The sequence below is a fragment of the Triticum aestivum genome, chromosome 3A (assembly GCF_018294505.1).
Source record: "Triticum aestivum cultivar Chinese Spring chromosome 3A, IWGSC CS RefSeq v2.1, whole genome shotgun sequence".
NCBI classification, from domain to species: Eukaryota; Viridiplantae; Streptophyta; class Magnoliopsida; order Poales; family Poaceae; genus Triticum; species Triticum aestivum.
Window position 1 is genome coordinate 461770308 of NC_057800.1, and position 23077 is coordinate 461793384.

Below are 23077 nucleotides of genomic sequence, written 5' to 3' on the forward strand. Positions count from 1 at the left end.
TACATTCAAACCCTTGGGAGTTACTTCTACGCTTTGCTTATACTGCTATGATATGCTCGTAGACGTGGTTTGGGTGAGTGAAATCCATGACAGATGTGAGATTGTTAATAATGGTTCAACTTAAGGTGGCAACTCAAATTTACATCTGGGTGGATTGAGGCACCTGGAGTACCCAGTGCTGCCTGTATTTTTTGGAAATCCCGGAGTACCCGTGTGATCTTTCTATGGACCGCCACCCAGGCTCAAAGGGAACTGAGATTATTCATGCTAGAAACTTCCATGTGCAGCCAAAAGCTATTATGGGCTCTAGCATAGTTGAGTAAGTTACATGAAGCTCTTGAAGAGGTAGATCAGCAGGTAGTGGGTTTGTAGGTTTGGTATGGTCTACCCGGAGTAGAGAGTTAATGTTTTTGAAAGACTATGTCTCGGTCATTCGTTTCTCAAACACCAGGTAGTGCGAGAAATCTAACGGATGCGATCGAGTCTTGTGGGGAAAAGTGCGCAAACCTCTGCAGAGTGTATAAACTAATCATGGTTAGCCATGTCCCCGGTTATGGACAATCTTGAGTATCTAGTACTTGGAGTATCTTAAGTATCTCATCACTCTTAAATAATATTGTTGGGTTGTTAATCACTTTAATTGGGATTGAGTTGGAGGAACCTTCTCAATGATGTTTCAACTACCATGATAGTAAAATTTAAAATCTATTCCTTTGTTGTAGGGGAAAATTGGCTTTTCGCAAAAACAGTAACCATAGAGCTTTCCACCAGCCATATATGCATGTAGTCTTAGCATTATTCTGTTCTTGCTCTACTGTGTTACTTTGCCAGCATATTCCATGTGTTGACCCGTTTCGGGCTGCAACGTATAATGTTGCAGACTTTTCAGACAAGGAGTAAGGTTCGTTAGGTCGTTGCCGTGCAGCTCAGCTATGTTGTTGGAGTTGATGGACTCGCTTTATCTTCCAAGCCTTCCGCTGTTATCGTATTAGATGGCCTTAAGCCATATTTATTGTAATGAGTTCTCTTTTGAGACATCCGATGTAATAAGTGTATGATTGCTACTCTGTTATAAATCCTTCGAGTACTGTGTGTGTCAGCATTACCGATCCAGGGATGACACTGAAGCACAGAGACTTGACCATTTGAGCTCGGGTCGCTACAAGTCCGGAAGGAGAGTCCTTCCCTTCTTGGACCCTTCAGCCTCCCCTGACGGAGCGGCCTTCCTTTTCTTGTCTCCCCTGACTGGGGGGGAGAACTTTCCTCTTCCTCCTCCTCATTTTCGTGGGAGGAGGGCACCTCGGTGTTATCGGACGATGAGTCCGATACGACCTTGCGCCGGAGACCTTTCCTGGTCCCCGTGGCCTTCTTCTCCGGCGCCTCATAGGGCGTCGGAACCAACATCTCCATTAAGAGAGCCCTTGCTAGATCTTCGGGCAGTGGGCATGGACAATCGATCCGCTCCGCTGTCGCGACCCAGTCCTGTTAAATGGCGTGGAGGCTTAGATCCCCCACATGATTATACTGGGGAAAGAACCATCTTACGAGATATAAGGAGCTCACCAGATTGGCAGGGCGCTTTGCGCTGAGTCCACGATTCTCGGTAAGGGGAGGAGGTACCTCGGCGAACTTGAACAGCACCTTCCAGATGTCCCGGTGCATCGTGTCGAAGAGCTCTCGCAGCGTTTGGTGCTTAGCCGGGTCGAACTCCCACATATTGAATGCCCGTCTTTGACACGGGAGGATCCGGCGGAAGAGCATGACCTGGACTGCTACCTCTTTTAGCACTGCATTGGTTTTCCCCGAAGAGGAAGGGATGATGCAGCAAAGTAGCGTAAGTATTTCCCTCAGTTTTTGAGAACCAAGGTATCAATCCAGTAGGAGGCTACGCGCGAGTCCCTCGCACCTGCACAAAACAAATAAATCCTCGCAACCAACGCAAATAGGGGTTGTCAATCCCTATAGGGCCACTTACGAGAGTGAGATCTGATAGATATGATAAGATAAGATTTTTGGTATTTTCATGATAAAATATGCAAAGTAAAATAAAGGCAAAGTAATAACTAAGTAGTAGGAGATTGATATGATAAAGATAGACCCGGGGGCCATAGGTTTCACTAGTGGCTTCTCTCGAGAGCATAAGTATTCTACGGTGGGTGAACAAATTACTGTTGAGCAATTGACAGAATTGAGCATAGTTATGAGAATATCTAGGTATGATCATGTATATAGGCATCACGTCCGAGACAAGTAGACCGACTCCTGCCTGCATCTACTACTATTACTCCACTCATCGACCGCTATCCAGCATGCATCTAGAGTATTAAGTTAAAAACAGAGTAACGCCTTAAGCAAGATGACATGATGTAGAGGGATAGACTCATGCAATATGAAGAAAACCCCATCTTGTTATCCTCGATGGCAACAATACAATACGTGTCTTGCTGCCCTTATTGTCACCGGGAAAGGACACCGCAAGATTGAACCCAAAGCTAAACACTTCTCCCATTGCAAGAAAGATCAATCTAGTAGGCGAAACCAAACTGATAATTCGAAGAGACTTGCAAAGATAACCAATCATACATAAAAGAATTCAGAGAAGATTCAAATATCATTCATAGATAGCCTTGATCATAAACCCACAATTCAACGATCTCAACAAACACACCGCAAAAAGAAGATTACATCGAATAGATCTCCACAAGAGAGGGGGAGAACATTGTATTGAGATCCAAAAAGAGAGAATAAGCCATCTAGCTACTAACTATGGACCCATAGGTCTGAGGTAAACTACTCACACTTCATCGGAGGGGCTATGGTGTTGATGAAGAAGCCCTCCGTGATCGATTCCCCCTCCGGCGGAGCTCCGGAACGGGCCCCAAGATGGGATCTCGTGGATACAGAAAGTTACGGCGGTGGAATTAGGGTTATGGCTCCATATCTGATCGTTTGGGGGTACGTGGGTATATATATAGGAGGAAGAAGTACGTTGGTGGAGCAACAGGGGGCCCACGAGGGTGGAGGGTGCGCCTAGGGGGTAGGCGCGCCCCCCTACCTCGTGGCCTCCTGTTACGTGTCTTGACGTAGGGTCCAAGTCTCCTGAGTTGTATTCGATGAGAAAATCACGTTCCCGAAGGTTTCATTCCGTTTGGACTTCGTTTGATATTCCTTTTCTTCAAAACCCTAAAACAGGCAAAAACGACAATTCTGGGTTGGGCCTCCGGTTAATAGGTTAGTCCCAAAAAATAATATAAAAGTGGATAATAAAGCCTAATAATGTCCAAAACAGTAGATAATATAGCATGGAGCAATCAAAAATTATAGATACGTTGGAGACGTATCAAGCATCCCCAAGCTTAATTCCTGCTCGTCCTCGAGTAGGTAAATGATAAAAACAGAATTTTTGATGCGGAGTGCTACTTGGTATAATTTTAATGTAATTCTTCTTAATTTTGGTATGAATATTTAGATCCGAAAAATTCAAGACAAAAGTTCATATTGACATAAAAATGATAATACTTCAAGCATACTAACTACGCAATTATGTCTTCTCAAAATAACATGGCCAAAGAAAAGTTCATCCCTACAAAATCATATGGTTTAGTCATGTTTCATTTTCGTCACACAAGAATGCTATCATCATGCACAACCCCGATGACAAGGCAAGCAATTGTTTCATACTTTAGTAATCTCAAACCTATAAACTTTCAAGCAATATAGGAGCGCGAGCCATGGAGATTGCACTATAGGTGGAATAGAATATAATGAGGGGGGTTATGTGGAGAAGACAAAAAAGGAGGAAGTCTCACATCAACAAGGCTAATCAATGGGCTATGGAGATGCCCACCGATAGATGCTAATGCAAGGAGTAGGGATTGCCATGCAACAGATGCACTAGAGCTATAAATGTATAAAAGCTCAACAAAAGAAACTAGTGGGTGTGCATCCAACTTGCTTGCTCACGAAGACCTAGGTCACTTGAGGAGGCCTATTGTTGGAATATACAAGCCAAGTTCTATAATGAAAAATTCCCACTAGTATATGAAAGTGATAACATGAGAGACTCTCTACTATGAAGATCATGGTGCTACTTTGAAGCACAAGTGTGGCAAAGGATAGTAACATTGTCCCTTCTCTCTTTTTCTCTCTTTTTCTCTCATTTTTTTATTTTCTCTTTTTTTGGGCCTTTTCCCTTTTTTGGGGCCTTCTCTTTTTTTATGGCCTTTCTTTTTTTATATATTCCTCACATGGGACAATGCTCTAGAAAATGATGATCATCACACTTCTATTTATTTACAACTCAATGATTACTACTCGATATTAGAACAAAGATGACTCTATATGAATGCCTCCGGCGGTGTACTGGGATATGCAATGGACCAAGAGTGACATGTATGAAAGAATTATGAACGGTGGCTTTGCCACAAATACTAAGCAATATGACAATGATGAATGTGTCATGATGAACGGAATGATGGAAAGTTGCATGGCAATATATCTCGGAATGGCTATGGAAATGCCATAATAGGTAGGTATGGTGGCTGTTTTGAGGAAGATATAAGGAGGTTTATGTGTGAAAGAGCGTATCATATCACGGGGTTTGGATGCACCGGCGAAGTTTGCGCCAACTCTCAATGTGATAAAGGGCAATGCACGGTACCGAAGAGGCTAGCAAGGATGGAAGGGTGAGAGTGTGTATAATCCATGGACTCAACATTAGTCATAAAGAACTCACATACTTATTGCAAAAATCTACAAGTCATCAAAAACCTCGGTACTACGCGCATGCTCCTAGGGGGATAGATTGGTAGGAAAAGACCATCGCTCGTCCCTGACCGCCACTCATAAGGAAGACAATCAAATAACACCTCATGTTTCAAATTTGTTGCATAACGTTTACCATAGTGCATGCTACGGGACTTGCAAACCTCAACACAAGTATTTCTCAATTTCACAACTACTCAACTAGCACGACTTTGATATTATTACCTCCACGTCTCAAAACAATCATCAAGCATCAAACTTCTCTTAGTATTCAACACACTCTTAAGAAGGTTTTATTATTAATCTTGCATACCAAGCATATTAGGATTTCAAGCAAATTACCATGCTATTAAGAATCTCAAAATAATCTAACTGAAGCATGAGAGATCAATAGTTTCTATAAAACAAATCCACCACCGTGCTCTTAAAAGATATAAGTGAAGTACTAGAGCAAAATTATATAACTCAAAAGATATAAGCGAAGCACTTAGAGTATTCTAACAAATTCCAAATCATGTATGGCTCTCTCAAAAGGTGTGTACAGAAATTATGATTGTGCTAAACTAATAAGCAAAGACTCAAATAATACAAGACGCTCCAAGCAAAACACATATCATGTGGCGAATAAAAATATAACTCCAAGTAAAGTTACCGATAGAAGTAGACGAAAGAGGGGATGCCTTCCGGGGCATCCCCAAGCTTTGACTTTTATGTGTCCTTAGATTATCTTGGGGGTGCCATGGGCATACCCAATCTTAGGATCTTGCCACTCCTTGTTCCATAATCCATCAAATCTGTACCCAAAACTTGAAAACTTCACAACACAAAACTTAAAGTAGAAAATCTCGTGAGCTCCGTTAGCGAAAGAAAACAAAATACCACTTCAAGGTACTGTAATGAACTCATTCTTTATTTATATGGGTGTTATACCTACTTTATTCCAACTTCTCTATGGTTTATAAACTATTTTACTAGCCATAGATTCATCAAAATAAGCAAACAACACACGGAAAACAAAATCTGTCAAAAACAGAACAAACTGTAGTTATCTGTAGCTAGCGCAAGATCTGGAACCCCCAAAATTCGAAAATAAATTGCTGGACGTGAGGAATGTATCTATTAATCATCTGAATTTTTTTTAACTAAATAGCACTTTCCAAATAAAAATAACAGCAGTTCTTGTGAGCGCTAAAGTTTCTGTTTTTCATAGCAAGTTCAACAAGACTTTCCCCAAGTCTTCCCAATGGTTCTACTTGGCACAAAAACTAATGAAACACAAAAAACACAACCAAAACAGAGTCTAGATAATTTATTTATTACTAAACAGGAGAAAAAAGCAAGGAATAAAAATAAAATTGGGTTGCCTCCCAACAAGCGCTATCGTTTAACGCCCCTAGCTAGGCATAACAAGCAAGAATAGATCTAGGTATTGCCATCTTTGGTAGGCAATCCATAAGTGGCTCTCATAATAGATTCATAAGGTAATTTAATTTTCTTTCTAGGAAAGTGTTCCATGCCTTTCCTTAATGGAAATTGGAAATCTAATATTTCCTTCCTTCATATCAATAATTGCACCAATCGTTCTAAGGAAAGGTCTACCAAGAATAATAGGACATGAAGGATTGCAATCTATGTCAAGAACAATAAAATCTACGGGCATATAATTCCTATTTGCAACAATAAGAACATCATTAATTCTTCCCATAGGTTTCTTAATAGTGGAATCCGCAAGGTGCAAGTTTAGAGAGCAATCATCAAAATCACGGAAACCTAACAAATCACACAAAGTCTTTGGAATCGTGGAAACACTAGCACCCAAATCACATAAAGCATAGCATTCATGATCTTTAATTTTAATTTTAATAGTTGGTTCCCACTCATCATAAAGTTTTCTAGGGATAGAAACTTCCAATTCAAGTTTTTCTTCATAAGATTGCATCAAGGCATCAACGATATGTTTAGTAAACGCTTTATTTTGACTATAAGCGTGAGGAGAATTTAGCACGGATTGCAACAAGGAAATACAATCAATCAAAGAGCAATTTTCATAGTTAAATTCCTTGAAATCCATAATAGTGGGTTTAGCAACATCTAGGGTTTTAATTTCTTCAATCCCACTTTTATCAAATTTAGCATCAAGATCAAAAGATTCAGAATTCTTGGAACGCCTTCTAGGTAAAGGTGGATCATATTCAGTCCCATCATTATCAAGATTCATATTGCAAAACAAAGATTTAATAGGGGACACATCAATAACTTTTAGATCTTCATCATTATTTTCATAGCAACTCGGTTTAGCGGCCATCTTATTAACTAGGGTAGCCTGCTTATCCGAAATTTCAGTAGTTAATTTCTCAAGATGAGCAAGTTGGGATCTTAAACCATCAAATTCTTTAGACATATCATCAAGCTCTTTATTCATAAAACTCATAAAACTTTTCTGTTCTTTAAGCTCGTTTCTGAAGAAACTATTATGTTCAAATTGCAAAACCATGAAACTCCTAACATTATTTTCGATTTCTTCTAACCTTTTAAGGTGAAGATCACCAAATTTAGGTAGAGCCATCGTGACAAGCAAGCAAACTAACACACAAGCAAACAAAAAGCAAGAGGACAAAAAACAGGCAAATAGAGGGTGGATAGAGAGAGAGGGGGCAAATAAAACGGCAAGGGTGAAGTGGGGGAGAGGAAAACGAGAGGCAAATGGCAAATAATGTAATGCGGGAGATAAGGGTATGTGATGGGTACTTGGTATGTTGACTTTTGCGTAGACCTCCCCAGCAACGGCGCCAGAAATCCTTCTTGCTACCTCTTTTAGCATTGCGTTGGTTTTCCCCGAAGAGGAAGGGATGATGCAGCAAAGTAGCGTAAGTATTTCCCTCAGTTTTTGAGAACCAAGGTATCAATCCAGTAGGAGGCTATGCTCGAGTCCCTCGCACCTGCACAAAACAAATAAATCCTCGCAACCAACGCAAATAGGGGTTGTCAATCCCTATAGGGCCACTTACGAGAGTGAGATCTGATAGATATGATAAGATAATATTTTTGGTATTTTTATGATAAAGATGCAAAGTAAAATAAAGGCAAAGTAAATGGCAAAGTAAATAACTAAGTAGTAGGAGATTGATATGATAAAGATAGACCCGGGGGCCATAGGTTTCACTAGTGGCTTCTCTCGAGAGCATAAGTATTCTACGGTGGGTGAACAAATTACTGTTGAGCAATTGACATAATTGAGCATAGTTATGAGAATATCTAGGTATGATCATGTATATAGGCATCACGTCCGAGACAAGTAGACCGACTCCTGCCTGCATCTACTACTATTACTCCACTCATCGACCGCTATCCAGCATGCATCTAGAGTATTAAGTTAAAAACAGAGTAACGCCTTAAGCAAGATGACATGATGTAGAGGGATAGACTCATGCAATATGAAGAAAACCCCATCTTGTTATCCTCGATGGCAACAATACAATACGTGCCTTGCTGCCCTTACTGTCACCGGGAAAGGACACCGCAAGATTGAACCCAAAGCTAAGCACTTCTCCCATTGCAAGAAAGATCAATCTAGTAGGCAAAACCAAACTGATAATTCGAAGAGACTTGCAAAGATAACCAATCATACATAAAAGAATTCAGAGAAGATTCAAATATTATTCATAGATAGACTTGATCATAAACCCACAATTCATCGGTCTCAACAAACACACCGCAAAAAGAAGATTACATCGAATAGATCTCCACAAGAGAGGGGGAGAACATTGTATTGAGATCCAAAAAGAGAGAAGAAGCCATCTAGCTACTAACTATGGACCCGTAGGTCTGAGGTAAACTACTCACACTTCATCAGAGGGGCTATGGTGTTGATGAAGAAGCCCTCCGTGATCGATGCCCCCTCCGGCGGAGCTCCGGAACGGGCCCCAAGATGGGATCTCGTGGATACAGAAGTTACGGCGGTGGAATTAGGGTTTTGGCTCCGTATCTGATCGTTTGGGGGTACGTGGGTATATATAGGAGGAGGAAGTACATGGGTGGAGCAACAGGGGGCCCAAGAGGGTGGAGGGCGCGCCTGGGGGGGTAGGCGCGCCCCCCTACCTCGTGGCCTTCTATTACGTGTCTTGACATAGGGTCCAAGTCTCCTGAGCTGTATTCGATGAGAAAATCACGTTCCCGAATGTTTCATTCCGTTTGGACTCCGTTTGATATTCCTTTTCTTCGAAACCCTAAAACAGGCAAAAAAACAGCAATTCTGGGTTGGGCCTCCAGTTAATAGGTTAGTCCCAAAAATAATATAAAAGTGGATAATAAAGCCCAATAATGTCCAAAACAGTAGATAATATAGCATGGAGCAATCAAAAATTATAGATACGTTGGAGACATATCATGGACCACGTTGACAAGCTTGATTTTCTTGCTTATCATGTTTCTAACACAGTTCTAGAGTCCGGTCAGCTCCACCGATGAACCCCAGGATAGGCCCTTCTCTTTCCAGGAGGTGAGCCGCATGGGGATGCCGGATCGAAATTCGGGGGTCGCCACCCAGTTGGTGTCACGCGGCTCGGTGATGTAGAACCATCCCGATTGCCACCCCTTCACGGTCTCCACATAGGAGCTTTCGAGCCAGGTGACGTTGGGCATTTTGCCCACCATGGCGCCTCCGCACTCCGCTTGCTGGCCGACCACCACCTTCGGTTTAAGTTGAAGGTCTTCAGCCACAGGCCAAAGTGGGGCTTGATGCGGAGGAAGGCCTCGCACACGACGATAAATGCCGAGATGTTGAGGATGAAATTGGGGGCCAGATCATGGAAGTCTAGCCCATAGTAGATCATAAGCCCGCGGACAAATGGGTGGAGGGGAAATCCCAGCCCGCGGACGAAATAGGTAAGGAATACAACCCTTTCGTGGCGTTCGAGGGTAGGGACGATCTGCCCCGCGTCTGGGAGTCGGTGCGCGATATCTGCGGCTAGGTATCCGGCTTCCCGGAGCTTCGTAATTTTCTCCTCCGTAACAGAGGAGACCATCCACTTGCCTCCCGCTATGGACATGTTTGGAGTGGTTTTTCGGAGAAAATGCGAACTTGGGCGCTGGAGCTCGAGTGCGCGAGAATGGATGGGCAGGGAAGAAGAAGGTGTGGGTGAAAAGGAGGAGTCCTTGTCCCTTTATAAGGGCGGAAGAAACTATGCGCCTCCCCACCTGCCTGGTAAACTCGCTTATTCCCCAAGCACCGTGATTGATGGTGCGGTTGGGTTACCCACACCCGTATTGATGAGAATCCCGTGATAAGGGGACACGATCTCTGCTTCGACAAGACATGCCAAGAAAACCGCCTCGCAATATGTGCAGTAGCTGGTTGAGAAAAACGGTTCAAATAATGACCGGGCCATGGAGTGATGTCACATTATGAAAAGTTGTCAGCAGATTAGATTTGTGGAGATATTATACTCTCTACGGTGGTATGTGGAATTTGTTTTGCAGAGCCGGACACTATCCTTGTGTTCGAAATCTTCTATGGAGTATTCGGAGGAGGAACCCGCCTTGCAATGCCGAAGAAAATCTGCGCGCCGGACTCATCGTCATTGAAGCCGGGTTCAGGGGCTACTGAGGGAGTCCTGGATTAGTGGGTCCTCGGACTGCCGGACTATATACTTTGGTCGGACTGTTGGACTATGAAGATACAAGATTGAAGACTTTGTCCCGTGTCCGGGTGGGACTCTCCTTTGCGTGGAAGGCAAGCTTGGCAATTCGGATATGTAGATCTCCTCCCATGTAACCGACTCTGTGTAACCCTAGCCCCCTCCGGTGTCTATATAAACCGGAGGGTTTAGTCCGTAGGACAACAACAATCATAATCATAGGCTAGCTTCTAGGGTTTAGCCTCTACGGTCTCGTGGTAGATCAACTCTTGTAATACTCATATCATCAAGATCAATCAAGCAGGAAGTAGGGTATTACCTCCATCGAGAGGGCCCGAACCTGGGTAAACATTGTGTCCCCCACCTCCTGTTACCACCCCCCTTAGACGCACAGTTCGGGACCCCCTACCTGAGATCCGCCGATTTTGACACCGACACACTTGTCAGCAAGGATGAACAGCTCCAACGTCGTGCTCAGGTCATTGTCGATGGCTAGCTTCTCGCACATGTGGATGTCCTTGACTCCACTGGTGAACGCCGTGATGATGGCCTCGCCCGAGGCGCGCGGAATCTTGTGGCGCACCTGGCTGAAGCGCTGAATGTACTGGCGGAGTGTTTCATCGGGGCGCTGCTTCACCCGCCGCAGCTCGTTCATGGTGAGGGCGCGGTCGTAGGTGCCCTTGAAGTTGGCGATGAACAACTCACCCCACAAAGAGATGGAGTCCTCGGGTAGGTTCATGAACCAGGAGAAGGCGCCGTCCTTGAGGACCATGGGGAACCAGTTCGTCATGACCTTGTCATCACACTCTACGCGCTGAGCATCGAGGCGGAGTGGTGGTGGGCGTCGCGCTCTGCGGGCGCGCTCTAGGCGACATGCGATGCCCTGCGCTCGACACGAACACGATGGGCGTCGGCCATGGAGTTGGTGTAGCTGAAACTGGAGCGGAGTGGAAGAAGAGAGGCAGGCCCCCTACCTGGCACGCCAAATGTCAGAATCGGGGCTCCACTGACCCAAGGAAGGTTCGAACTCAGGGGCGTGCTCGCTGCTCCTCACCTCGCCCTATCAGCTACACACATCCCCACGTCCAAGATCTACCAAGATCCCATCGCAAAGGAAGGACAAAGAATAGGGTAGTTTACCCAGGTTCGGGCCACCTTGCGGTGTAAAACCCTACTCCTGCTTTGTGGTTGCATTGCCTCGTGAGGGAGGATGATTGTGAGTACAAGTCGCCTCGGGAGGCTTCAGGAGCGGCTCCGGGCTTGAGGGGTGGATGAACTCGATCGGGGACCTTGCTAAGGTGATGGTCTAGCTCTACTTATGCTGACCCGATCCTCTTCCCCCAAAACACTTGGCGGGAAGGGTTGCCACAATGGCCAATTTTGAAGGGGAACATGAGTACATCTTATCTTGACAAAAGATGGTCTTCGCCTGCCAAAGCTTCTGGCCATGACGCGCAAGTGGGCTCGGCGATGACCTCCGTCTGGATGAGTCCATCATCCTTGTCTTGTTGCACCGAAGAGGTAACCTTTGGGGCCGCCTAGGGAACCCGCGTGATGGCCTTGTTCATTTAGCACCAAAGAGGAAAGCCACACCATCCGTGCCCGCTGGCACGGGTCTCGACGGCGCTCGTCATGGCTCGTGTCACCCACATGCCGCGCGAGGCATGGCTTGGCGACCTCGGTGCATCCGCCTGTGAGGGGGCCTCGGGAGACGACTTTAGGGGTCTGCCCCATGAGAGGGCCTCATGAGGTCCTTGGTGATGTGCGCCTCGCGAGGGTCCTCCTTGAGGAGCCTGGGAGATGGGCCGTATTGGGCCTTTCACCACGCGCTGCGTTCTGGGCCGCAGGTAGACGGGCTAAGTACCCCCAGTCCCAGAGTCCTGACACATCTGACGCGAAGGGTGTCGAGGCCTCCCACCCCCTACCGTCGCGATGTGCAGGCTCGTGTTTTCATGGCCCGAGGTCATGCGCGGCTTGTGTCTTCGCTGTTTGAGGTTCTCCAGTGGTTGAGCAATCTTTTTTAAACCCAGAGCTTGTAGAAGCAGCGGGCGGAAAGTCGTCGATGCACACCAAGAGACGCTACGGCTATGATGTGCGAAGAAAATTGTCGCCCCGGAGAAGAAAATGTCGATAAGGGCTTGTAGAAACTCCAAATATCACAGAAGTTGGTCGAATCCTGACAAATTCACCAGAAACCTAAACCGGCCACATCCCGAAAGACCCAACGGAGACACAACTCCACACACCCTTCATTGGTGATAATCTCACCCACTAAACGAGAATAGGGTGAGGAGAACATTATTCCTACATTGTGGAGGCGTCACCATCTCTTTGTCTCAAACCAAACACGAAGACACTCTGAAAAAGCCCTAAGAGAAATTGTCCGTGCCGTTGCACACAAGTCTGAACCTCAGGTCGAGCTCGCTGTCGTTCAGGAGCATGCACCGACGCCCTCTTTTTTGATGACCTAGTTAGGCCAGGCCGTCGTTGAAAAATACAACACTAGATCTCTTCGGTTGCCGCCGGTTTTACCGCCGAGCATAATCTTATGAAGACCTCCACTCAAGCCCTCGTCTCCCTCACCGTCTACAGTAGCACTCCAACACCTCAACAGTCTCATGACATCAGCCCCTCCCCGTTGGAAGCCGCGCGGGCTTTGCCCGACGACGCACCCTGACGTCATCGGCAAGACGGGTAGATAGCCGAGCCGCGGCCTCACGCATGCCCGCGTCATGCCGTGTCGCTGCTGCCGCACCAGCGTGCCCGTCCGTTCTGTTTCACACCCGTCCACCCATCGATGACACACCGGCGGTCGACGAGATTAGCACCGGCATAGATCCACTCCGAATCATCCATGCAAACAATCATGGGGCCACACGCACGCGCGGCAAGGGGCATGGAGTGGAACCGAAGGGACCTCCCTCGCGCCTCTGTCGCCACGCTGTTGCGCGGCCGATCGACAAATCACGTATGCCTAGACTAAGGCTAGGCTAGCAATTCGGCTTATTTTTAGTCGACGGAAGCCACCGCACTAGGCGCGTTCACCAGCTAATGCTAGTGACTGACCTTTGTGCATTCTACACTTCCACTGCCACCAGCAGGATAGCTTAGGTTATAGCTTGTGCAGCAATAAAGTGGCGAGCGGCCGGCACAGAGGTGGCCACGTTAGCTTTGCCGTCCGTCCCCAAAATTGAACAACCCTTTTCATCAGAAAAATTGCAACCATTTGAATTTCTCGAAATTGAAATACAGGAATCAACAGCCCCCGAATTAAGGTAAGGTATAATAAGAGTAGTGACATCTGTATGGCTGCTGGTTTCATCGCAAAAAGAGAAGTGTGGTTGCCGGTGGGTTTTGGTTAGGAGCTCGGCCCGCGAAGCGGCTGTCGCGGTCGAACCCGTCGCCTACTTGATGATGGATGGATGGATGGGCGTCTTGATGGGGGGAACATCAAAGCAGGCGAGCTCCAAGGAGTAAAGTTTGGGGGATTCAGGTCCCATCACATCCAGTAGTTGGTGTAATTGGTGAGGACCTGCATAATTGTAGATGCTCTCTCCACATATACAAATACAATTCATCTAACTACGGAGAAAATGTCGTAGTTGGCAACTGGGTGTACATCAGCGAAATTCTTGCTTATCGAGCCCACTACAATATAGTATAGTTGTAGTATAATCGACAGAATCAGAATCCTCGTTTGCAATTTTGTATACACGCGAGGATGAACTGTTTGACTGTTCCGCACAAGTATATTGTACTCTACGTGATTAAGTGAACATCATTGAAATTATGGATCTTATTCCAACCGTAAAAATAGAACAGTCTCTGTACTGACGTCTTAACGTACAGATTGCTTTGGCGACATCAATAGAGACAATGAGGCATGAATTGTTTTGTACGTATGCGTATCAATACTATTAGTACAACGTCACAGTATTAAAATCAACTAATAACGCCGCCATCCAGAGCTTTGCCCAAAAGGACACGCTCGAACAAAACAAAGAGGTTACACCATACATGAATTCACCAAAACTACCAATCAACATACAAAATTCTCTCCCGTACAATCATTAAAATGGGCAGTTCTATCCTACCCTGAGATTGATGAAAACAAAAAGATCAGAACGAACAGAAGAACAGCAGTTCTTTCTGACTAGTGTGCAAGCAAACAGAGAACCTACAAAATAGTACGTATATCTTCTCCGATCTCTATTGTTGAGATGGTGTGGTTTTTACATTTACCTTAGCCAAGCAGATCCTAATTTAGTACTATATATAAGCACACCAATTTTATTTCTAATAACACTACCAAGGTTATGCAATACTATTATGCACACAAAAGCAGAAAAATTGACGGGGTAGAGAGAGAGGCCAAGAAACGCATTAGAATGGGGGATAACTTCGCCGTAACCCACTGACGTTGGCGAACAACCCGACAAGCTCTTGCTTGTATGGGAGGTAAGATCTCCTCCGGCCAGCGCCGCCGCTTCCTCCTCCTCCTCCTCCTTTGCTGTAATAACTCCATCCGTGGGCATCGGCGGCGCCGCCGCCGTCGCTCCTGCTGCTTCCTTCCTCCACGTCCCCCTGCTTGGGAGGCCCTGAAGTGGCGTTCAAAAAGACGAACTTCTCCTTGCCGTCGCTGTGGCTCCGCCCCACGAGGCGCTCACTGATGCGCCGCCACCGGAGGACCGACCCCGTTGAGCCGCTCTTCCGGCACCGCCGCGGGGACGCCGGAGTGGACTGTCCGGGGGCCCAGAGGCAGTAGCTCTCCGGCGCCACGCCCTCCAGCTCGCCGTCCCCGAAGCTCTCTTCGTCCCTCTGCCTCGCGCGGAAGTCGCGCTCCTCCAGCAGGAGCTGCCCCAGCGGGACTCGCACGGTGGCCGTCTCCTGCTCGTCGACCGAGGCCGCCGGCGGCGGGGACGGGGGGCGGCCGAAGATGGGGTACACGGGCACGATGAGCGCGTCCGCCGCGAACGGTAGGACGGGGAAGGTGAAGCCGCCTCCGTCTTCGTCTCCCTCCTCGTCGGCGTCGACGATGCGGTGTGGAGATTCAGGAAGGTTCTCAGCGGGGCCGTGGTCTCTGTCCTCCATGGCTCTCTCTCCTCGCCTTTTGCGGGTTGAAGGATAGATATTTGATCGGTTGCCTTTATGTGTGGCTTCCTTCCTTTTGCTTGGCTGGGTCGGGTTCCTTTTTTCGGCCTGAGCCGGTGGCGGCGGCAAGTGAACACAGAGCGGTGTGAAAGATAACTCCTTCAAGCTGACAGATGGGCCTTATTGCGTTCTGGGTACCACAGGTCAGTGCCCAGGAGCTGAAGTGATGGTTCAGGCGTAGCTTTGATCCGGCGCGTTTGGTTTGCGCCGTGAGAAACGTGTCAGTGCGCGGTAAAGTGTGCGTGAGTTGCTGCTCAGGCTAGAAGTCCCAAGAAACACGAACTAAATGAGGACAAAAAGGAGCTAAATGGGGCCAAAGGAGCGCTCAGTTCCCAAAAAAGTGAGCGCTCAGGCTAGGGTTTGGCCCCTCTTATTATTGAGTTGTACTTTGTGTTATATATATTACGTGTTGTGGCTCATCTTCTAGTTATGTATAGTTAAAATTGAGATATATCCTGTACGTATATATACGTGCATCTGCACCATCAATACAATGATTATTATATTGCAAAATATCTCTCTACATGGTCAGTTTTTTAGGTTTTACTCCCCGCCGTCGCCGCCGTCGCGCGCTCCTCCCGTGCCGTCGTTGTCGCCGCCACACCCCCCCCCGCCGCCGCGCTCCTCCCATACCACCACCCTGCCGCCGTCGCGCGATCCTCCCACACCGCCGCCGCCGCCGCGCGATCCTCCCGCATCGCCGCCGTCACCGTCCACGCGTCTCTCGCGCCAGCCGCCGCTTCTACAGCTGCACGTCCGCACCTAATCGCCAGCCACCTACCTAGCCCGCCGTCGGATCACCCGAAGTTGTTGCTGCCGCCGAGCCGTGTCCACCAACTCCCGCGTCATTCGCCCGCGTCGCCCGCCCGCCGCCGCCCGACCCGATCGCTCGTGTCGCGAGCAGCGCCTACCGCTGCCCCTCTATCGCCGTCGGACCCGCGATGGCGTTCACCGGCCCGTCCGCCGCCGCCGCCGCCTTACGGCGCGGCTGCCGCCTACGACGCGTTCGACGTCGCCCCGCACTACCCGCGGGCTCTTCCTACAGGCCACCAGGCGTTCATCGGCGAGCCTTACAAGCCGACTGGCGTCGGCTACGACGCCCTCCTTGCGCCGTCGCCCATCGGCAGTTATGGTCCACCCATCCCGTCACCGCCCTACGAGGGTCTCCCGCCGCCGTCTTCCCTCGGTGGTTATGGCCTGCCCGCCCCGGCGCCGCCCTACGAGGGCCTCCCGCCGCCTCCGGTACCTGTGTCATGGGACCCCACCCTCCTCGCCGCCCAGCACTTCACGTCATCGCAGAGTAGCTCAGTCGGTGGAGGTGACTGGTACATGGACTCGGGTGCTACTGCGCACATGACAACCCATCCCGGTAACCTAACCTCTTCCACTCCAGTTCGCACACCCACTCGTATCACCGTCGACAATGTCTCCTCCTTACGTATTACTCATATCAGTAGCACTAGTTTTCCCTCCACTTCCACACCCATTACTATGTCTAATGTTCTTGTTTCCCCTGAATTAGTCACAAACCTAGTTTCCGTTTGTCGTCTTACTCGTGAGAACCCACTTGCTGTTGAATTTGACGGTGTTGGATTTTCTGTGAAAGACGCCCGTACCCGGATGATCCTTCACCGATGTGACAGTCCTGATAAGCTCTACCCAGTGCACGCCGGCACCTCCACCTCCACACCAGTCGCCCTTGCCACCGGCGTTGACCTCTGGCATGCTCGCTTGGGCCACCCCAACCTCACTATGTTACGTCAAATTCTTAGGAGTTTCTCTTTCTCATGTAACAAGCTCGACGAGCACTCTTGTGAGGCATGTCGCTTAGGCAAGCACGTTCGTCTTCCCTTTAGTGCGTCTACTTCAGTGTCCACTTTTCCGTTTCAATTGCTTCATAGTGATGTTTGGACGTCTCCCGTTGCGAGTAACACGGGCTATCTATACTACTTGGTGATATTAGATGATTATTCTCATTATGTGTGGACTTTTCCACTTCCTCGTAAATCCGATGCTTTAGCCACACTCACCTCCTTTTATTCATATGTCACCACCCAGTTCGGCCGCCCCATACTCGCACTCCGAACTGATAACAGAAAAGAGTTCGACAACGTTGCTCTTCGCACACTTCTCGCCTCTCACGACACCATCTTCCGTCTGACTTGCCCTTACACTTCACAGCAGAACGGCCGCGCTGAGCGCATTCTCCGCACTCTTAATGACTGCGTTCGCACGTTACTCTTTCACTCTAACGTTCCCGCTCGGCTTTGGCCCGATGCTCTCGCCACCGCCACTCTCTTAGTTAACATTCGTTCGTGTCATCCTCGGTGGAACTACGCCCCTCACCACCTTCTCTTTGGTACACCACCGTCCTATGATGGTCTCCGCATTTTGGGGTGTCTCTGTTATCCCAGTACCGCGTCCACCACGCCACACAAGCCCGCACCATGTTCCGTTCCATGCATCTTCCTTGGCTACCCTCCCAACACTAAAGGTTACCGGTGCTATGATCCTGTCACTCATCGTGTGTACACCTCGAGGCACGTGTATTTCATCAAGACGGTGTTCCCTTTTTCAGGTTCCTCCGGCTTCAGCCCCTTCGGCACCAGCCCCGCGCCCCCCCTGCCTGGAGCGATGCGTGGCGACAGCCCCCCCGGCACAACGCCTTCTGCCGCCACCACCCGGTTTTTCGACTCCCTTCCAGAGGTCGAGTTTGACAGGGCTCCTGGATCCCCATCTCCCTCCTACGAGGTTGAGCCGGTGGGCACTCCGCCCGCCACCCCGGTGACGGGCTCGACATCCTCCTCGCCCGTCGCCCCCTCGGCCGCTAGCTCGGCTGGCAGCACTGCCGCCGCGGCCCCCATCACCGACACCGCGACCCCTGTCGCCGCCATGAGTGCCCCCGCAGCCACCGGCGCCCCTGTCATGGCCGCAGCCCCTGCCGCCGCCGCGGCCCCCGCCGCCATCGCCGGTCTTGCTGCCCCGCCACTTGGCGTGACTACCCATGCCCGAGCAGGATTGCTTCGGCCGAGCGCGCGCTACTCCTCCGGCAAGTATGGGTGCGCCGCCTTGACGTCAACACCATCACCCGTTCCCACCTCCGCTTATGCTGCCCTTTGGGATCTCCATTGGCTAGCTGCGATGCAGGAGGAGTTCGACGCCCTACAACGCAACCTGATACATCTCCAACGTATCTATAATTTTTTATTGTTCCATGCTATTATATTATCAACCTTGGATGTTTTATATGCATTTATATGCTATTTTATATGATTTTTGGGACTAACCTATTAACCTAGAGCCCAGTGCAAGTTTCTATTTATTTTTCTTGTTTTAGAGTATCGCAGAAAAGGAAAATCAAACGGAGTCCAATTGACCTGAAACTTCACAGAACTTATTTCTCGATCAGAAGAAGCCCACGGAGTATCGGAGATGGACCAGAAGAGTCCCGGGATGCCCACAAGGGTGGGGGGCGCGCCCCCTCCCTCATGGACTGCCCGGAGATCCACCGACGTACTTCTTCCTCCTATATATATATCCATATACCCTAAAAACTTTGGGGAGCAGAATAGATCGGGAGTTCCGCCGCCAGAAGCCTCCGTAGCCACCGAAAACCAATCTAGACCTGTTCCGACACCCTGCCGGAGGGGGGAATCCCTCTCCAGTGGCCATCTACATCATCCCGGCGCTCTCCATGACGAGGAGGGAGTAGTTCACCCTCGGGGCTGAGGGTATGTACCAGTAGCTATGTGTTTGATCTCTCTCTCTCTCTCTCTCTCTCTCTCTCTCTCTCTCTCGTGTTCTTGAGGTGTTACGATCTTGATATATCGCGAGCTTTGCTATTATAGTTGGATCTTATGATGTTTCTCCCCCTCTACTCTCTTGTAATGGATTGAGTTTTCCCTTTCAAGTTATCTTATCGGATTGAGTCTTTAAGGATTTGAGAACACTTGATGTATGTCTTGCGTGGGATACCCGTGGTGACAATGGGGTATTCTATTGACCCACTTGATGTATGTTTTGGTGATCAACTTGCGGGTTCCGCCCATGAACCTATGCATAGGGGTTGGCACACGTTTTCATCTTGACTCTCCGGTAGAAACTTTGGGGCACTCTTTGAAGTACTTTTGTGTTGGTTGAATAGATGAATCTGAGATTGTGTGATGCATATCGTATAATCATACCCACCAATACTTGAGGTGACATTGGAGTATCTAGGTGACATTAGGGTTTTGGTTGATTTGTGTCTTAAGGTGTTATTCTAGTACGAACTCTATGATAGATTGAACGGAAAGAATAGCTTCATGTTATTTTACTATGAACTCTTGAATAGATCGATCAGAAAGGATAACTTTGAGGTGGTTTCGTACCCTACCATAATTTCTTTGTTTGTTGTCAGCTATTAGTGACTTTGGAGTGACTCTTTATTGCATGTTGAGGGATAGTTATGTGATCCCATTATGTTATTATTGTTGAGAGAACTTGCACTAGTGAAAGTATGAACCCTAGGCCTTATTTCCTAGCATTGCAATACCATTTATGCTCACTTTTATCATTAGTAACCTTGCTGTTTTTATATTTTTAGATTACAAAAACCATTATCTACTATCCAGATTGCACTTGTATCACCATATCTTCGCCGAACTAGTGCACCTATATAATTTACCATTGTATTGGGTGTGTTGGGGACACAAGAGACTCTTTGTTATTTGGTTGCAGGGTTGCTTGAGAGCGACCATCTTCATCCTATGCCTCCCACAGATTGATAAACCTTAGGTCATCCACTTGAGGGAAATTTGCTACTGTCCTACAAACCTCTGCACTCGGAGGCCCAACAACGTCTACAAGAAGAAGGTTGTGTAGTAGACATCACAACCGCACGTGGCAGCTTGTTCCACGACCCCCTCGTGCCAATATCATCACTGGCAAGTGGGTGTTTCGCCACAAGACTCGCCCGGATGGTTCTCTCGAGCGCTACAAGGCTCGGTGGGTGGTTCGCGGATTTCGGCAACCCGCGTGCTTGGACTTCACCGACACATTCGATCCGGTTGTTAAACTGGGCACGAGCCGTGCCGTGCTCTAGTTGGCGGTTTCGCGCGCCTGGCCTGTGCACCAGTTGGATGTCTCCAACACCTTCTTGCATGACCATCTTGCCGAGCAGGTGTACTGTGAGCAGCCCATTGGCTTCGTCGACGCTGCGCACCCAGACTTCGTGTGCTTTCTCTCCCGTTCTCTTTATGGGTTGAAACAGGCACCTCGAGCTTGGTACCAGTGTATCGCCGCCTTCGTGCAGTCTCTGGGATTTCGGTCCACTCGCTCTGATGCCTCACTCTTCGTGTATCTTCAGGGAGCTGACACTGCATATTAGCTGCTCTATGTCGACGACATCATCCTCACAGCGTCCATCGTCGATCTTCTTCAGCAGCTGACTGCTCGTCTTCGTGATGAGTTTGCCCTCAAGGACTTGGGGCCCCTACACTACTTCCTCGGCATCGAGGTGGTCTGCCGGACTGAAGGCTTCTTTCTGCATCAGTAGAAGTACGCCCACGAGCTCTTGGAGCGTGCCCGTATGCTTAACTGCAAGCAGGCACCAACCCCCGTTGACACAAAGGCAAAGTTCTCTGCTCTGGATGGGTCTCTCACGTCCGATGGAGCGTTTTATCGCTGTATTGTTGGTGCTTTACAGTACCTGACGCTGACTTGACCCGACCTGCAGTACGCTGTTCAGCAGGTGTGCCTCCACATGCACGCTCCGCGTGACTCCCACTGGACCTTGATGAAGCGTATTCTCCAGTACATATGCAACACCATGTCTTTGGGGCTCACCCTGACGGCCTCCGCCTTCACCGACCTCGTGGCCTACTCGGATGCCGACTGGGCTGGCTGCCCCGACACTCAATGTTGCACGTCAGGCTACTGCGTCTACCTTGGGCCCTCGTTGATCTCTTGGTTATCGAAGCGGCAGCCCACGGTCTCCCGCTCCAGCGCCGAGGCAGAGTATCACGCCGTGGCTAATGTCGTGGCCGAGTGCTCTTGGCTTCGTCAGCTGCTCCAGGAGTTGCTTTGTGATGTTCATAAGGCCACTCTTGTCTACTGCAATAACGTCAGCGCGGTCTACCTTTCCGCCAACCCGGTGCACCATCGATGTATGAAGCATATTGAGATCGATATTCACTTCGTGCGCGAGCAGGTTGCCCCTGGCCGTGTTCGGGTTCTTCACGTGCCAACGTCTCACATGCTGACGTCGCAACAGTTTCCTGATGTGATGACTAAGGGATTGCCTACCTCTGTCTTCAAGGAGTTTTGGTCCAGTCTCTGTGTCTCTGGTGACACTTCGACTTCGGGGGGGGGGGTGTTGAGTTGTACTTTGTGTTGCATGTATTACGTGTTGTGGCCCACCTCCTAGTTGTGTATAGTTGAGGTTGAGGCCTACCCTGTACTTATATATACGTGCACCAGCACCCCATCAATACAACGATTATTGTATTGCAAAACATCTCTCTATACTTCTGACGGCGGCTATGTTGAGAGTTTTGTCTACTCAGGTCGATCTCCCCTCCGGCTATCTCCTCTACCTCCGACGGTTCAAGCGGTCTGTGTTGATCCAAGGGAAGACTCACGCTTCTTCCTGGCCTTGGACGACGAGGTTTTGGAGGTTTGACGGGGGATTTCCAATTTAGTTCAGGCAGTGGAGAGTGGAGGAAGTGGTGGCAGGAAGCATGAGTTGGGAAACATGGAAGATATGATCAAGCATCTTGATCTGCATGAGGATGATGGAGAGGACTTCACTTGGGAGGATGATCCGGTTGTGCCAAAAGTTCAAGCAAAGTGGTTGGCCATGGACTAGGGTTCACACTAGTAAGGGGTTTAGTCCGGTCGTGTATGCTGACATGAGGTATGCATGGAATCCAGCGAAAGAACCACATTGGCGACTGATAAAAGATAATTTGTTTACCATTCAATTTGGGTGTTTGGGTGACTGGAACACCGCGATGTTGAAAGGCCCCTTTTTTGGAAATCAAGTGGTTATCCCAGTTGAATATGATGGGTTCACGAACCCTAAGTCCATGGTACTGGACAATGTGGCGGTCTGGGTAAGGATTTTAAAACTACTGGACAACTATCTGAATGAGGCCATGATCAAGGGAATGTGCAGGAAGATGGGCAATATCCTGGAAACTTGGATACAATTCCCGGCTGGTTATGTTGGAGCTGTCGTAAGGGATGAAAATAAGTCCTGATGTGAAAAAGAGGTTGGAACATTTCATATCCATACCAAAAGGATGGAAGAAGGATTGGTACCAAGTAATTTATGAGAAATTACCAGTTTTGTGTAATCATTATGGGTTCCATGGGCATTGGTTTGAGGAGTGTGGTACATGAGAGCATGATGCTACGAAGTTTGAGTATGGGGGTTTTATTCTAGCCGGCAATTGGAAGAACTAGTGGAGGGCGAGGTTCTGGAAGAGGTGGAGGACGAGGCCGTTCACGCAGAGCATGATGGTTTACATACTAGAGGCAATAAT

The 23077-nt window shown here is 48.4% G+C and overlaps 1 protein-coding gene across 1 annotated transcript; it reads right to left on the bottom strand.

Moving 5' to 3' along the window:
• Nucleotides 1–14336: 14336 nt before the first annotated feature.
• On the bottom strand, nt 14337–15582 carry LOC123061651 (uncharacterized). The gene has a single exon (XM_044484832.1). It carries the CDS (start codon nt 15489–15491, stop codon nt 14784–14786), a length of 708 nt encoding a protein of 235 aa, XP_044340767.1. The 5' UTR covers nt 15492–15582; the 3' UTR covers nt 14337–14783.
• Nucleotides 15583–23077: the final 7495 nt, after the last annotated feature.

Coding starts and splice junctions, on each gene's coding strand:
- LOC123061651 (XM_044484832.1), bottom strand. CDS start 15,491: ATGGAGGACAGAGACCACGGCCCCGCTGAGAACCTTCCTGAATCTCCA.